The sequence below is a fragment of the Diabrotica virgifera genome, chromosome 5 (assembly GCF_917563875.1).
Source record: "Diabrotica virgifera virgifera chromosome 5, PGI_DIABVI_V3a".
NCBI classification, from domain to species: Eukaryota; Metazoa; Arthropoda; class Insecta; order Coleoptera; family Chrysomelidae; genus Diabrotica; species Diabrotica virgifera.
Window position 1 is genome coordinate 12,676,315 of NC_065447.1, and position 16,578 is coordinate 12,692,892.

A 16,578-nucleotide genomic window follows, 5' to 3' on the forward strand; every position below is an offset into this window, starting at 1 on the left:
AAGCCTATATGACAAGTCGTAAATGACGAAATAACTTGGTCACAAGATTCTGTGTCTAATAAGTTAAAATCAATTATGATTATTTTTTTAATGTTACTTTACTTAAATCTTTCCTATTTCTTTTAACGTGTTCGATTCATTGTACATTTTTTTAGCCACTTGTTGAAAAAACGTTGAGGAAAAATTACAAAGATCCAAGGGATTTTTGCTTCTATTGCGAAAAGGATGTACAATCTCATTTTGCTAGACATATTTCTAAATGGCACTCAGAAGAAATTGAGGTAGTTAAAATATTATGTCATAAAGTTAATTTGAAAGAGAGACGATTGGCTTTATCAAACTTAAGAAGGGAAATTTTATCAGAAATCGGGCAGACGCCGCATTAAGACCTGTTAAAGGACAAACCTTACTGATAAGTCGTCAAGTGCAGATATATATCTACCGTGCAAGTATTGTTTGGGATACTATAATAAAAAATGTTTACTTAAGCATACCAAAATTTGTCCGTCTAATAATTATGATAAGGATAATAATAGAAGACAAACGTCCCAAAGCGACGGACAAACTACTTTGTTTCTACACCATTTTCTTAAACATGACGATTTATTAAAATCAAAAAAAAATTCAGGATGCACGCAGATGACATAAATATTATTGCCAAAAAAGATCCCTTAATTTGTCAGTATACATATTTGTACATAAAAGGCCGTCAAAGTAAAGGCAATATGGATTTGGTAAGAAAGAATATGCGAAGACTTGAAAAACTCTTACACTTTGCAAGACTACAAAATCCAGAGATTAAGAAACTTATAGGTATTCCTCGCCTAAAGCATTTTCAACTAATAATTTTTGGAGTTAATAAACTGGCAAAATATAATCCAGAAACAGAAAATTATGAGTCACCAACGTTGGCCATAAATTTTGGGACACTTATAAAAAAAATCTTGCTACTTAGCAGATATTAATCTTGTTCAGATTGAGGACACAAGCGATGAGAGAAAAGACCTTAAAATATTGAAAAATCTTATAGAATCCCAATGGTGCAATGAAGTTTCTGCACAAGCATGTACCAACTTCAATCAGAATAAATGAAACAAGGAAGAACTTCTGCCGCTTACTAACGACCTCAAGAAACTTAACATTTTTTTGCAAACAACTGCAGAAGAATTATTTGACAAATTGAAATCAGATGAGTATGATTTTAAGACCTATAATTCATTAAAAGACACACTGTATGCGCAAGTCATTCTTCTTAACAGACGAAGACCAGCAGAGATGACTCAGCTAAAGATCCAAACGTTTAAATGTATTAATTTAGGGGGTGAAAATGCTCCGAATTCGAAAAATGTTTAACTCAAGCTGAAAAATATTTATTAAAAACTTACAGTCGTTTAGTTATAGGAGGTAAGCGTGGAAGAGGAGTAACCATGTTGTTATCACTATCAATGAAAATGCATTTCGATTATATTTTACACTGTAGAAATAGCTTTGTAATTGAAAGTGACTTTGTATTTCACACCACTGGAAGAGGATTTGTTGATGGAACTAAAATTATTCATAAATATGCCAAGAAATGTCAGTGCGAGTATAACAGCAACAATACTTTGAAAGCATTTGGCCACCATTACTCAACTTCTCCAATTTTACAATAATGATATGGAGCAATTAAGCAAATTCATGGGACACACATTACAAACGCATTGCAATTATTATCGTTTGTCTGAAAAAGTATATCAAACTGCTAAAATTTCTAAACTTTTACTTTTAATGATGGAAGGAGCTGAAAAATACAAAGGTAAAACTTTAGACGAAATTGACATTAACTTACCTCCTCTCTCTGACGCGCAAGGTGAAGAAATGGAAAATATATATTGGATGATAATCTAAACGCCGATTACCAGATTCCATCTACTTCAGCTAACTTAGATAATAATAAAGAACCACCAAAAAAAAGGGCCATTTAAAAAAGAAAATCTTTATTGATAGGAGACAACCATGGAGAAAGCAACAAAAAAGCATTATCGCAGAATATTTTTCCGACCATATTAAAAACAGAAAGCCTCCCGTTGAGGTAGAAGTGCATCAACTTATTGGAGTCTCGAGGTATTTAAAGAAAGAAAATGCACAAGTATCAAAGCTGTCGTTTATAATATATATACAAAGGAAAACATTAAATATTAAACACTATTTTTCAAATATTTTTTAGTTGATGTTTAATTTTTTTTTCACTATTTTGAAAGACATTATTGTTTTATTTTTGATCTGTATCACATTATTCTTACGCTTGCAGGCAATTGAAATTGCCATTACTTAAGCTATAATCAATAATAAAATCAAGTAATGTACAAATGTACCTACTTTTGATAATAAATTATTGTACCGAAAACTTTCCTGATTTATTCCTTTTTTGTTAATCTGCATAAATTGCTGTCAACATAGGTACGTCATATTTTTGACATTCATTTCTTTATAATAAGAACTGGAACCTGGAACCTATAGTTTATAGTAATATGATGCTGCCATTGCTGTTAATTCGGTGGCACATAATATCGTTTTGCAATATTATGATGGGTTCGCCTTCTTTATAATATTCATTATGTGGGACGGATCTTTTGCAGTAATGTGATACCTTCGCCGACAAGTTTGTTACTGTTTAAAACCCTTTTTTTAACTAATGAGTTTTATATTAGGTATTATTTTTAAATACTATATAACGTTACTGTGCAATCCACTATGTATTTCATTTTTTTGCATTTTTAAACATTTGTTGTTGTTGAGATACAATCAAAACTTACGCCAACGAGTTTATCATTTTGTTTGATAAAAGAGGTTGCTTTAATTTCTTATATATAATATTTTATTACAATCAGTTTAATAGTTTGTTTTTTTGAGATATTTATAATTTGTAATTTTTTAAAGCCTGTATGTTTATTATTTTGAAAAATAAACTAAATAACTAAATAAATTACTGCTGTCATTACTCCACAGGCGAGTGTTCTTGTAATCTGAGATCCCAATCCCAGGGACCACCATTATAAGACACTAAGTTTTATTCAATTTATTATTCTCCGGAAAATAAATAAACAGAGGGGTTTGTCTATTTGTTCACTTCATGAACAATACAAATAATTTACTAGATAAATTGTAACTATCCAAAAAGGTGTAAACTTATGCATATGTAAAAGATAATTCTTGCATTTCTTTTGTTAATTTTTATTTTGACTACTTACTTAAGTCATACGAAAATTTCCCTAAGAATCCCATTTCACTTAAAACTGGCAACATCTATTAGGCTCAGGTTTGTATATATACACATATGTTTGGGTTCAGAATTGATTGAAATAACAAGGGGATCAGGATTATGTCAATAATATGTAAAATCCCTATTTATATATCTTTAAAAATATTAAAAATTTCTTTTGTATATATACATTTTTGAAATCCCCGCTAGAATTAATGAATATAATCGTGCCGTGGGCAACTATAAATACTCTAGATAATTGAGGTTCAGGATTGTACGGTTTTCCAGATGGTTCAGGTATGATATAAAGATGTATATATATATATATACATATATATATATATATATATATATATATATATATATATATATATATATATATATATATATATATATATATAAATAAAATTAGCCATTCACTCTCCGTGGTCAGTACCTGGTCATTTTAGGGGTATCTCCCGCTCGCCTATATCGGCCGACCGCGCAAAAGATGGAGTGACAACCTTCCATAGAGGTATCAATCCCTCAGTGAACAAGCAGAATTGCTTATAAAGAGGAAGAAGAAGAAGACGAAAACTTACCTCTAAATTGGGAGTATATTCTCCATGCTCCTGATTTTGGTTGTAGGCCGAATGAGTCTTGGTTTCCCTGCCACCGATCTCCATAATATCCTCAGATCCAGTCTGCAAACTGCTATTTCCACTATCAGCAATGCTACCCACCGAGTTCAACATATTACACGCGTTCTTTAAAGGCGTCAGCGCACTAGTAGTGTTTATCGAATTAGTTACATTAGTCAACGTCGTTAAGGTACTACCTCCACTGTTGAGGGTAAGTTCTTTCGTCTTAGAAGTCAGCGGAGTTAACGAGATTTCTGATGAGAGACCGGTAAGAGCAGTGGGTGTAGAATTGTGCGTGTCTAAATTCAGGAAACTCGTTTTCTGAGTTTGCTCTGACAAATTAAAACCGCTATTGTATTCACTGTTTGAGTTTGAGCCACTGGGATAAGAATAGTTATTGCTATTGGGGAACGAAGATGGAAACTGTGCGTTTTGATCGAACTCCTGATCGTAGTAAGGCTGCAAGATTGTATCGGGAAAATTGTTGGAAATATCTTGGATTGTGGTAGACTCCTGGCTCGACGTAGACTGTTGGATTTTTGGTTTCCCTTGCTGTTGAGCCAAAGCATTACTAAACGATGTAATTGGTGCAGTACTAGTAGGAAAGCTGCTAGCTACCGTACTGACTGGAGGAACAGCTCCTTCAGAGGTGCTATTGTAAGGCGTTACAGAAGCAGCTGGTTTCCCATTTTTGCCTTTCGCTGGCGCTTTCCTTTTAGACTTCGGTGGAGGTTTTTCGTTTGGTGTTGCTTTCGTGATGGGAGCGCCTCCCACTTCTTCCAAATCAATATCCACAGCGTCTGCACAGCCAGCACGCTTCTTCAGGAAGTTATAAAGCACGTCTGGATGATTCCAGATCTTACAACACACTGCGAACGCTTTAAGAGGATTTGGCACAGCTTGTATTCTCACCACTTCGTTCATGAACGTTTCGTATAAGGTTCTTTGGAATGGCGTCATCCTAACTAAAAGAACATACTCTTCTTTCTGCGGTAGAGCGGTTTGTAGCACAAGATGAGATCGTCGTTGGACAAAACCTAGCAGTAATGAGTGAAGTACGTGAGCACGGTACCGCATAAGTTTAATATCAGCTTCTGTTGAGTCTATGCACTGACCGTTCATTATAGGCCGTTCGAACATGTTGCAAAACTCGGTTTTGGAACCGAGATAGTTCGGTCTGACGAAGTCTACCATGCACCAATACTCCATCAAGTTGTTTTGTAGTGGGTAGCCGGTTAAAACGACACGACGTTTGGTTTCCATTTGTTTGAGAGCTTGTGATATTGAAGCATGGGAGTTTTTGATGCGATGGCCTTCGTCACAGATGACTAGATCTGGACCGGGCTTTACTAACGCTGTATGTACGTCTGAAACAAGAAAAGAAATGCTAGTTGTAGGTATTTCAAAATTTCAAGCAATATTCTGCCCTGTCATGGATGACCGAAGTTAATATCTTTAACGTAAAGTTATCCTGTAGTTAAGTTATAATTCTCGAATTGGTGTGATGCATCATATTTAACTTAACTACTTGCGCTATTTCTTGACAGTTCTTGAGTTATCTGATATATCAACTGTCACTTTATAACGCGACCTTAAATCTCAAGTTACGAGATAACTTTGTAGTTATGTAAGGATATGTAAGGTTAGGTTCATCTTTTGACTTGTTTTTAGATAGAAATCAAGTGAATATTCAACGAAGAACGCTGCTTCAGGTTGTCCTAGGATTTTGTGCGGCATGTTATTAATTGAATATCAAATATATAGCAGTACAAAATTAAAAATATCAAAAAAAGAGACCTCAAATAACAATTAAAAGTACGTAGGTAATAATAAGATTAAAACAATAATTAATAATAAAAAGTCAAGCTAATAATTTAAGAATAGAAGGGTAATACAATTTTAAAAATCATACAAAAATTAAATCGAGATATAATTGTTGAATATAAGTTGAAATTAATTAACATATCATTTATGGTTATCTTCCCATCCTGTACAGCCTGTGCCATGTTCCGATCAATCTCTCGCACTCACTCCAACTTATACTATTTCTACATAAGGTTCTCTTTGTTACTTCAAACTTTGTGCCTCATATGTTATTACTCTTTTAACGTTGAAGTTGAAGAAATAACTACATATCTCATAACGGTGACGGATACATCACACCGAATTTACGTAAATAGTTACGGGCATCGTTATCCCTGAGAGTTATCTTAAGGATGGGTATGGTTTGAAATATATTTTTTTATTATTTCAAATAAAAGTGCATGCTTTCAAGAATACTCTCTGAAAATTTCAAAATAATCAGAGTAAAATTACCAGAGATACAGCGTGTTGAATATCCCTACGTTCGACTCGCTTTGCCGCGACTTCGCGCCAGCACGCTTGAGCGTAGTGAGAAACGTTAAACAACTGTTCGTTTTCTCTTTTATAGATTACTCCTCGATTCAAAAACATATTCCAATGTGCATCACTTTACGATTTGGCAGACAGATAAGAAGATGAAGATGCAGTTGTCAAAACTTTAAACGCATTTTTCTCAAAACTGCTTTTTCAAATGCGGTGGACATTGTAACTAAAAAACTACTCGGCCGATCTACCTGATACTTTGCACAGATTTTCATAAGACATTTCATGAGGTAACAACGTCGAGATATTTTTCTTTTTTTGCTTATTTTTGTTCAACAATAATAAATCTGTTGATTTTCACAAAATTTTTACCAAAAATTTCATTTTTTTTTTTATTTCTGAGTGATACCAAAAATTCAAAAATCATTAAAAATAAAAAAACTCGACATTGTGACCTCGCGAAGCTCATAAGCTTGTTAAATCTTTTTGAATTTTTTGTTTCGTATGATCTAGTGACGAGTTCTGATGTCCACCGCAAAATCAATTTTTTTGTGAGGTGCCTCTCAAAATTTGTCACCAATGGCTTACTTTTCAATATTTTGGATTGAATTTTTTTCTAAATATTCTTTGAATTGTACTTAATATGTTTATTTAATTTAAAAATAAAATAATTGTACCATAGCTTCGAAAAAAATTCACAAAAATGTGCTTGATATGTTGATTTCAAACCATACCCCCCCCCCCCTTAACTTTAACTCAAACGTTAAAGATAACTTCGGTCATCCATCACACGGCTGAATCAGCCGTATTGTTGAATAAGTTGAAATTTATAAACATGTGCTGTGTTGCCAGAGAAATGTTTGTAAATGCACTGGAATGACTAAAATGGTGACACAAAATGTACTAAACCAACACATTGTGTACAAAAACTTTAAAAAATGTCGTTTAATGTTATTTGAAGCAAGTTTCTTATATCACAAAATTTGAGGTTTTTACATTAAGATACTTTAGTATCAAAAGTTTGGTTAATTGTATCAAACTGCTACAATTGTACCAACTCTGGCAACGTTGCTTTTATGGTTATGTTCCCCACCTCTTCCCATCCTGTCAAGCCTGTGCCATGTTCCGATCAATCTCTCGCACTCACTCCAACTTGTACTATTTCTACATAAGGTTCTCTTTGTTACTTCAAATTTTGTGACTCAAATGTTATTTCTCTTTTAACGTTGAAGAAATAACTATCTCATAACGGTGACGGATACATCACACCGAATTTACGTAAATAGTTATGGGCATCGTTATCCCTGAGAGTTATCTTAACTTTAACTCAAACGTTAAAGATAACTTCGGTCATCCATCACACGGCTAATTATTTGTCTTCCCTAGGGTATCCTAAGAAGTTTTATAGTAATAATATTTTTTACTTACCATCAAACAATTTACTGTTCCGGTCATCATCTATCTCTGGGTTAATCTTCCTCCTAGATTTCGGCATTTTTCTCTGACTCAACAATCTGAATTGTTCGTATCCGATCAAAAGAACTCCTCCCTTTGACCTCCATTCATGTATAACTTTCGCTCGAGCTACTAGGGTTTTGTGGCTGTCATTTAATACCAGTATGTTGAAGAACCGTGGTCTGACTTCACCGTGAGCAGCAAGTGGGCTAAGGAACATTATTAAAATTAGTAAAATAAGAAAATCTACGGTTTCGTTTTGATTTAAATCTGTCTCCCTCCATCCTCCGATAGTACTATTTCTAGGTCTACCTGTTGTCAAGGAGGCTATGAGGAAGACAAATTTACATTAACACGACCGTAGTTTCTCGATATAAATTAAAACTATTTATATCGCAGTATGGTTATAACGCCCTCTGAACTGAAAATTGGAATATTTTCCTAACGGTGCCTTTTGGTATTGTCATACCTGGGTTAAACAGAGAACTTGAATCGAGTCGAAATTCATTTCAATTATTAAAATTGATTAGAACTAAATAATTTTATATTATAGCATACATTTAGTGTACTGTAAATGAAAAATTACCTGTTTGGAGCATTATCCTCCAACGGAATCCACATATTGAATTCTGCCATCCAGTTCTGTAACGTATTTATAGGCATAATGCAGAGAATCGTCTTCGCAGAGGTATGCCTCAGGAAGATATCACAGAATGTGACGATCTGTAGGGTTTTTCCTAAACCCATGGAATGGGCCAGAATGCAGCCGAATCCTGAGGAACTTTCAAACCTACTAGTGCTTTCAACCACGTTATCGTACAGGAATCTGTGGAAGAGGAAAACAATAATCATATAAACAACTGCAAAGTATGCCGAAAATGTAACATGAGTTTATACAGTATGTCCCTGTAAGTTGTATCCACATGGAACACTTTTTTATTATTAATTTTACGAAAAAAAGTTATTCTTCATAAAAAGCTCTGCATGGTCCAAAACCTAAGATTTACCCATCAAATATCAATTTTTTTTAATATTATACGAGGTATGTCAAAAAGTTTGAATTTCACTAAAGAGTAAAGTAGCTTTATTTTTCACAATATTGAAAATTGCTATCATGAAGAGTTGTTTGGAATTAAAAACTATATTCTAGTATGCAATTACATCGTTCTAATTGAAAAATTTTTTTTTGAAAAATTATGGATAACTACCATTTTTTTCAGTTATTTCAATTCAGATAACTCTTTTATTATTAATTTTACGAAAAAAAGTGATTCTTAATAAAAAGTTTTGCATGGCCTAAAACCTAAAATACAACCATTTTATCAATTTTATACGAGGTATGTCAAAAAATATGAATTTCGCTCAAGAGTAAAATACGTTTATTTTTCACAATATCGAAAATTATTATGGAAAGTTATTTAGAATTAAAAACTATGTTTCGGTATGTAAATATTCTGAACTATAAAGGTACTTCTTTTGATCTTTTATCTTGTTTGACATACCTCGTATAAAATTGATAAAATTTGATATAAGATGGTTGTATTTTAGGTTTTAGACCATCCAGAACTTTTTATTAAGAATCACTTTTTTTCATAAAATTAATAATAAAGGAGTTATCAGAATTGAAATAACTGAAAATAATGTTAGTTATACATAATTTTTCAAAATTTTTTTTTCAATTAGAAGAATGTAATTGCATATTAGAATATAGTTTTTAATTCCAAACATCTTTTCATAATAGCAATTTTCAATATTGTGAAAAATAAAGCTACTTTACTCTTGAGTGAAATTCAAATTTTTTGACATACCTCGTATAACATTCATAAAATTTGATATCTGATGGTTGAATCTTGGGTCTTGGACCATGCAGAACTTTTTATAAAGAATAACTTTTTTTTCGTAAAATTAATAATAAAAAAGTTTTCCATGTGGATACAACTTACAGGGACATACTGTATAAATATCATAAAAAAAGTTTTTTTAACACATTGAATGCCACGTGAGTTGTATTTAACTCACGCCTTGTAACCAGTGAGTTAAATATTTATAATTCACATTAACATTGAGATTCTGAACGTGGAGCCTGAAGGCAAAAACAAAAAAATTTAACGTGGCAGTTAAGTTAGTATGTTAATCAATAATGGTCAGGTATGCAAAAGCACCACCCTTTGATCTTTTGTTGACATCTTTTGATGATGGCCACTAGCCACCAGGTGGAACACATGTACAGGAAGTTGTATGCCACGTCCCCTACCAATATGGCCGACTAATCCAACATGGCACCTGTCATCTGTCAACAGGGCGATTGCCGATATCGATACCGATAATAATCGAAAATATTCTTCCAAGATAACGATCTCTTCTGATAATTATCTAGGTTAGGAACTAGGTGTAGGTACTTAAATGCCAACAAATAAAATATCTGTACTTAAATATGATTTAGAAAGAGATTTAGTGTGACCTGATTTTGTCACCCGACTGTTTTCAGCTCCTTGTCTATTTATTATAATTTAACAAAGAGCGTCTTGTTTACCGAATTTGATTTATGAATGCATTTAAAAGGGGGACCTTTTTAACAGGTATATTAACCTCGATATTTCTTTCTACAAAATGCTTATTTGATATTTATGTAAATAACCCTTCGATTGTTATTCTAGAATAAGATGAATTCTTAATAATCTTTCTTATTCTGGAACATTGTAATAGTGTATAAATAGGGGTTTTTGGAATTAGTAAGTTTAATTGTTTAATTTAATTAAAAATGATAACTCAAGGAACAAGAGAAGCGCAGGAAAATTACACTAAACAAAGAAATAGAACCAAAAAAATACTACGAGAAAAAAAAGGAAACATTATGAAGCTAAACTGAAAAATATAGAGGAAAGCTACAAAAATAATCAAATTAGGAACCTGTACCAAGGGATAAAAAATGAGAAACGAGGGCACCAACCGAAAACTGTACATTATAAAGACAAAAATGGAGAAATGATTATGGGTGAACCAGAGATATTAGAACGCTGGAAGCAGTACTTTGATGAGCTTCTAAATGGACCTGAAAAGACAGACGATAATAACGAGGAAACAGAAGATCTAGTAAATGAAATACAAAATCAACAGGGTGAAGAGCAGGCTCCGACTATAAGTGAAATTCAGAATATCATCGATAAATTAAAAATGAACCAAAGCCCAGGAAGCGACGGCATAACGGCTGAGATGATTAAATTTGGAGGAAATCAGTTAGTAGAGAAAATCCATAAACTAATTAATAATATATGGGAACAAGAAATACTACCTGAGGAATGGACAGAAGCAATACTGTGTCCTATTCACAAAAAAGGAAATATAGCTGATTGTCAGAATTATCGAGGCATAGCGCTGCTAAACATAACGTATAAAATATTGGCTATCCATATTAAAAACAGATTAACAATGAAGGTTGATAAAAAAATAGGAGAATATCAAAGTGGGTTCAGAAAAGGCAGAAGTACTGTGGATCAGGTCTTCACACTACGAGAAATACAGGCTGAAAGTTACGAATATAATAAAGACACCATGGTTCTTTTCATTGACTTTAAACAGGCTTTCGATCGAGTGAAAAGAAGCGAGTTATTCACAGCATTGCAAGACATGGACGTTTCTCCAAAGCTTCTTAGAATTATAAAAGTAACTCTCCAAAGAACAATGAATAAAGTCAAGATAGACAATACTATAACATAAAGCTTTGAGGTCAAACAAGGAGTGCGGCAGGGTGATCCATTATCGTCTATAATGTTTAGCATATTACTAGAAAAGGTTATACAGGAAGCAAACATTAATAGAACAGGTCTGATCTACCACAAAAAACATCAGTGCTTGGCATTCGCAGACGATTTGGTAATCTTTGGCTAGGAGCAAAATAGAACTTATAGAAACAGTCATGAAACTCGAGGAGAGGGCAGAAACCAAAGGATTGTATATAAATGAAGCAAAAACAAAGTATATGGAATGGACAAATAAGCAATTCGTTCGGGGGCAATACATAACAATGACAACAGCGAAGGGAACACAGTATAAATTCGAAGAAGTTGAGAGATTTGAGTACTTAGGAACTGTCTTCACAAGAGATCCTAACTGTGAAGAAGAAATACAAAAGAGAATTATGTCGGGCAACCGCGCTATATTTGCTCTTAATGGGTTGTTAAGAAGTAAAAATATATCACGAAGAGCAAAACTAAGAACTTACAAGACCGTAATAAGGCCGATAATAATGTATGCTTCTGAAACATGGGTCACAACAAAAAAACATCAAGAGTTGTTATTAGTTTGGGAGAGGAAAATACTGCGCAAAATCTTCGGTTGGAAAAACTTAAATGGACAATGGGTAAGAAGAACAAATAAGGAACTAACTGAGCTCTATCAAGATCCTAACATACTAGCAGTAATTAAGGCGCAAAGATTTAGATGGTTGGGTTATGTGCAGAGGATGATTCCATCTAGAATTCCCTGAATGGTACTATCTAGTGCATTGGCAGGGAAAAGACGAAGAGGAAGACCGAGGTCACGATGGAGTAATGGAGTTAGAGAAGATATGCGAAGAATTAACGTAAGGAACTGGGAAAGAAAAGCGACTGACAAAAGGGAGTGGAAAAGAATAGTACATCAAGCCATGGGCCTACTAGGCTCGTAGTGCTTACATATTATTATTATTAAGTTTAATTGTGAATTTGAATACGTCGGTGTATTTTGATATGTATCGGGCGCGGATAAATTTGTAATTATGTAAATAAATTATTAGTTTTGGTGTAATAAATAAATTAGATATCGTAGTTTGTAAAATAAAAGATATAAATTCATTGTTTTTTTCATTTGTTTAGTTGTAAGTTATTAAAAATAAATAAAGTCAACTAAAATTAAACTTAGTGCCTAAAAACATAAAGAATAAAATAGTAAAGTCAACCGCGTAAAGTCAGTTTTGTAACATTAGCAATGAAAAAAGACAATTTATGAGGAATCAAAATGTTATTAAAATGGCTTATTTGCCATCTTTGGACTTGACGTACTATAGTATTTTTTGTAAAACATACCTAACGCCTCCAATCTGATGTGGTTTGATAATCCTAGATATCTGCGGTGCGACAAATACGTCAGGTTCGCCTTCTGGATGCCCCACATTCACCAGCACCCTTCCTTGTTCGTCAGGTTGGTTAAATTGATCATTCGTATGCAAACCAGAATTGGTCGGGTCGTCGTGATCAGTTTCTTCCTCTTCCTCCTCTGGTTCGGACACTACTATACAATCATCGTCTGACGATATGTCTATTGTCTGAACAGGTGGTTTAGCTAAACAAGAAAAATCAAACAATTAGTCGTTCATTGAAAATAGAGAACATCAATAGATACCTTTAGGTTTGTGCGCTAATGGAGGAGACATGATTTTCCGTTCGTCACTCTCGCTATCGCTGTCACTATGCCTGTGCATCATCGGCGGCATCATCTTCTTTGCCACAGGAGCAATGCTCACCGAAGGTGTTAGGTCGGGACCACTGGGTATTTTCTTGGCAGTTACCAGGCTTCTTGATCGAGGAGCGCTCATCGGTTGCTGTGAAGAGTTCTTGGGTACTCTCAGCAACTCGAAGGGGCGTTTTGGGATACGAGTCATCGGTTTGGTTTGGCCATTTGGTAGTTTTACCAATACAGTGTTGCCTATTCTTGTTTGATTTGATGTACCTAGAAAAAAATGATTTATTATGTATACAGGGTGATTGATTAATGGGCTAAAGCTCAATAGATCCGCTATAGTAATAGATAGCAATAAATGCTAATAACAAAAATTGTAGCCAACTTTGAGCTTCACATTGCAAAATTAGTTAGAATGTTACAGGGTGTTCGATAACACAGTGGCAGACCAAATTTATGTTTTTTTTAATGGAACACCCTATATTTTATTTTATATTCGAAATCCTGTTAACTTTTCCATCACAAAAATATAAAGGTTTGTTATGTTATACAGAGTATTTACAAAGTTAAAACCAATTTTGTATGAAAATCGTAACAAGTTCAACTCCCTGTATAAATAAAAATAAGCACAACAGCAATGGTTTATTAATGCCATACTTTTTTATTTATTGTCAAAATTTTCAAGAATTATTGACATTGCTAATTTTCTTTACATCAAACACAGGGTGAGTCAAAACGCAAGTACATTATTTTCTCAGTAATGTTAAATGGAACACCCTGCATTTTATATCATTATTGAAAAGTAGGCTACGTTGGAAGGCCCATGTTAAAAAGAAACGAGAACAGCTTAACATGAAGTATAAAAAAAATGTATTGGCTATTGGGAAGACAATCCACTCTCTCGATCTACAATAAAATACTTTTGTATAAACAGATTATAAAACCTATATGGACATATGGCATCTAACTATGGGGCTGCGCTAGTAATACAAATTTAATTATCCTTCAACGATTCCAAAACAAAGTGCTAAGGAGCATTGTCAACGCTCCATGGTACTATAGGAACAGTGATCTCCATAGGGACCTAGACATGGATACTGTTAACAAGACCATAGAAAAATATGCCAAGAGTCACGAACAACGACTTCTTCAACACGTCAATGTTGAGGCCATCCAGCTCCTCGACAATACGGATCTAGCTAGAAGACTCAAGAGGAAGAAACCCTTCGAGTTAGTTAAGTGAAAAATAGTGCACGGTGCAAGTGATGGTACAAGTTAAAATTTGTGCAATATAGTAACAGAACCTAGGGGGTACTATCAAGTTTGTCCTTAGTCTTAAGTTTTTTAGTAGTAATTTAGGTTAGAAATAAGTTGCTCATTTATCACATTATTTGATCAGATTATAATGTCCTTAAGCATCTTATTGGTGTTTAATAAATAAAAAAAAAATTGAAAAGTAACATTACCGTACTTTAATTTTTATATAACATTCCCTATGTCCAAATTTATTAGTTTTCGAGATATTTTCATTTTCCAGAGCAAATTATTTTAGGTGTCTAAATTTATCTAAATTTTAAGTAGGCCATGACTGAATTGACAATTGACGATTACTGATTATCAATCCGGTAATCAATGCAACAATGTAGCAAATAAAGAAATTAAAATAATGTATTAGTAATACATTTTACAAAAAAAAAAACACAACCACAACATGCAACATTTTTGAAACAATTAAAAACTACTTTTTTATGTAAATGTAACAAATAAAGAAAGAAAATTAGTAATAAATTTTACAAAAAAAACACACAAACACAAAATACGACATTTTGTGAAGACAATTAAACACTACTTTTGTATGTAAATGTAACAATGCAACAAATAAAGAACGAAAAATAATTTATCAGTAATACATTTTGCAAAAAAAACATGTTTCAAAAAATTAGAAGCTACTTTTAATAAAATATTCTTAATATTTAATTACATAAGGTGTTCAAAATTACCTTCTAACACAATTATGCACGCCTAAAAACGATCATTGAATGAGCTACTTACTCTACGAAGCATTTGTAAATTAACACATCGAAATACACTTTGTATTCTATTTTTAATCTCATCCCTTGTTGTTGGAGGTATTTTATAAACTTCATTTTTAACGTAACCCCAAAAAAATCAGTCCAGTTTATTAAATTCTGGTGATTTGGGTGGCCACGCTACTGGTCCATTGAAAAATGAAAATATCTCGAAAACTACTAAATTTAGACATAGGGAATATTATCTAAAAATTAAAGTACGGTAATCGTACTCTTCAACAGTGATATAAAATACAGGGTGTTCCATTTAAAATTACTGAGAAAATAATGTACTTGCGTTTTGACTCACCCTGTATTTGATATAAAGAAAATTAAAAAATATCAATCATTCTTGAAAATTTTGACAATCCGTAAAAAAATATGGCATTAGGAAACCATTGCTGTTTTGCTTATTTTTATTTATACAGGGAGTTGCACTTGTTACAATTTTCATATAAAATTGGTTAAAACTTTGTAAATACCCTGTATAACATAACAAACCTTTATATTTTTGTGATAGAGAAGTTAACAGAATTTCGAATTTAAAATAAAATATAGGGTGTTCCATTTAAAAAAAAAACATAAGTTTAGTCTGCCACTGTGTTATTGAACACTCTGTAACATTCTAACTAATTTTCTAATGTGAAGCTCAAGGGTGGCTAAAATTTTTGTTATTAACTTTTATTGCTATCTATTACTATAGCCGATCTATTGAGCTTTACCCCACTAAACAATCACCCTGTATGGCAAGTCGCCCTGAGCTACACATAAATTGAAATTGTTGTGTTTCTATTATAGCATTACATATTTTGATTTCTACCGTTTATTTTATACATAGAGTATTATAGTAACACACAGCTGAACCAATGTCTCACACTTTTGTCAATATATAGCAAGAGGAATAATAGATGTTCTAAAAAAGTATTGTGATTGCAAGTAATAAAAATTTAATTAGTGCATCAGTGTTTATTTGTGAACTTGTAATAATCACCTACTAAAAATTTAATTGATTGGTCACAGCGCTTGATAATATCCATTGTACTGAAATTATATAAAATATACAGGTCATAAATATATACAATGTTACAGGTAACAAAAATACAGGTCATAAATTAAATTACATATTCCGGGACCAAAAATAGTTCGAATGAACCTAACTTACCTTAGTACAAATATGCACATAAAAAAAGTTATAGCCCTTTGAAGTTACAAAATGAAAATAAATTTTTTCGAATATATCGAAAACTATTAGAGATTTTTTATTGAAAATAGATATGTGCATTCTTACGGCAGAAGCATCTTAAAGAAAAATTATAGTGAAATTTGTGCTCCCCATAAAAATTTTATGGGTGTTTTGTTCCCTTAAACCCCCCCAAACTTTTCTGTACGTTCAAATTAAATTATTATTGTG

General features: G+C 32.8%; 1 protein-coding gene across 1 annotated transcript in view; it reads right to left on the minus strand.

The window, feature by feature from the left end:
- Positions 1-16,578, minus strand: part of LOC114332829 (helicase ARIP4) — an 81,936-nt gene that overhangs the window by 50,776 nt on the left and 14,582 nt on the right. The window contains exons 4-8 of the mRNA XM_028282638.2: positions 13,042-13,368; positions 12,726-12,981; positions 8,249-8,488; positions 7,636-7,871; positions 3,823-5,228 (exon numbers count right to left, since the gene is read on the minus strand). Coding sequence (XP_028138439.1) covers positions 3,823-5,228; positions 7,636-7,871; positions 8,249-8,488; positions 12,726-12,981; positions 13,042-13,368 — 2,465 coding nt within the window. The remainder of the gene's footprint in view (positions 1-3,822; positions 5,229-7,635; positions 7,872-8,248; positions 8,489-12,725; positions 12,982-13,041; positions 13,369-16,578) is intronic.